Source organism: Dipodomys spectabilis, unplaced genomic scaffold, assembly GCF_019054845.1.
Source record: "Dipodomys spectabilis isolate Male_0828 unplaced genomic scaffold, ASM1905484v1 ptg000046l, whole genome shotgun sequence".
NCBI classification, from domain to species: domain Eukaryota; kingdom Metazoa; phylum Chordata; class Mammalia; order Rodentia; family Heteromyidae; genus Dipodomys; species Dipodomys spectabilis.
The window spans coordinates 7,474,978-7,476,721 of record NW_024870723.1 but is presented as its reverse complement, the minus strand read 5'-3'; the positions used below and the strand labels follow the sequence as shown (position 1 = coordinate 7,476,721).

The 1,744-nt window shown below is 45.0% G+C and overlaps 1 protein-coding gene across 1 annotated transcript; it reads right to left on the bottom strand.

Moving 5' to 3' along the window:
• Positions 1-353: 353 nt before the first annotated feature.
• On the bottom strand, positions 354-1,295 carry LOC122107105 (olfactory receptor 1J4-like). The gene has a single exon (XM_042678703.1). It carries the CDS (start codon positions 1,293-1,295, stop codon positions 354-356), a length of 942 nt encoding a protein of 313 aa, XP_042534637.1.
• Positions 1,296-1,744: the final 449 nt, after the last annotated feature.

The following is a 1,744-nucleotide window of genomic DNA, read 5'->3' as shown; positions in this document are numbered from 1 at the left end:
CTAAACTTGGCAGATTGTGTTCTCAGTGCACACCTGGGCAGGTAGTAAGACCTTATCTCAAAACAAAATAAACAAAAAAAAAACTGAGCAAAAAAAAAAAGCACTGGAAACGTTATTTATCAGTGATAAAGCACCTGCCTACCAAGTGTGAAAATATGAGTACTGGGTGTACAAGGGGGTAGGGGAAATATCTGTCCAGATTCAAGGGAAAGAACAGTAAATTCCACCATGGAAATGAAAGAATGCCAAATATGTGATCATTTTTGCAATCTTCTCTGGCCACCTGCACCACTTTTCAAGCAAGTATCTCTGGGAGCATTACTAGGAAAATTGTCACTGTAAGTAAAACACTCTCACTCCGCAAATATCATCACTTTTCTACACAGTACCTGCAGAGCCAGCTGCATGTCTCTGTTCCTCAGACTATAAATAAAAGGGTTCAACATGGGGGTCACTACCACATACATCACTGAAGCAATTGCATCCTTCACTGTGGAATTGCCTGAGGAAGGAAAGAAATAAATGATGGCAAGAGTCCCGTAGTACAGAAACACTAAGAAGAGGTGGGAACCACAGGTGGAGAGAACCTTGCCAATCTTCTTCATGGAGGGGACCTTTAGGACGGTTGCCCCAATACATACGTAGGATCCCAGAATAGCACTCAGTGGCAGGAGTGTTAACACACCCCCCTCAGTGAAGATAACTAGCTCATTGAGAGAAGTATCTGAACAGGTCAGCCTTAGGAGCTCATTGAGATCACAGAAGAAATGAGGGATGGTGTGGTCAGCACAGAAAGACAAACAAGACAGAAGGAGGGTGTGCAGGAGAGCGTGCACACCAGAGAAGAACCAGGAACAAGCCACCAATATGACACACAGCTCCCCCCTCATAATGATGGTGTAGTGGAGTGGGTGGCAAATGGCTACGTACCTGTCATAGGCCATTACTGCAAGCAGGAAATTGTCAACACATACAAAAAGTAAGAAAAAATACATCTGAGAAATGCACCCTTCATAGGAGATGGCTAAACGCTGAGTGTGCATATTTCTGAGCATCTTTGGAACGGTGACAGATGATAAGGAAACATCAGAAAATGCCAAGTGGCTGAGGAAGAAGTACATGGGGGTGTGGAGGCGGTGGTCCAGACTGATAAGCAGGATGATGAGCAGGTTCCCCAGCACAGTGGTCAGGTACATGGCCAGGAACAAGAAGAAGAAAAAGCCCTGTTGCTCTGGCTGGATGGGGAGTCCCAGGAGGAGAAACTCGGATGCACTGCTTCCGTTCTCTCTCCTCATGTTCCTCTTCTTACTGCTGGAGGTGGAGTAGGAAATCAAAGAGACTGGTAAGTTGTAATCATCCCCAGCAGATCCACACCATACGTACATGCATTTCTCTGGAGGACGGCGTATTTTTTTCTATCTGACTCTACACCTGTTCTCATTTGAGATGCCAAAAGCCGAATATTTCCAGTTTAAACAAGATTTCCTTCACTGGAGTCTGTAAATTTATTCACTTGTCCAGCCATGTCGCAGACACTGTTTGGACACTGGTAATACAGCAGACAATAAAATTCCCAAGTCTTTTCCCTTTTGGGCCCACATTCTACAAGCACCTGATAAAGAACTGAGCAAGAGCTGTGATTTACCAAAAGCTTGACCTGGATGCTACCTCCATAGTTACTACCCAACCAGCCTTGGCAAACTTCCTTTATGCATGCCTAAGTTCCCTCTTCTGCAAAGGGGTG

Coding starts and splice junctions, on each gene's coding strand:
- LOC122107105 (XM_042678703.1), bottom strand. CDS start 1,295: ATGAGGAGAGAGAACGGAAGCAGTGCATCCGAGTTTCTCCTCCTGGGA.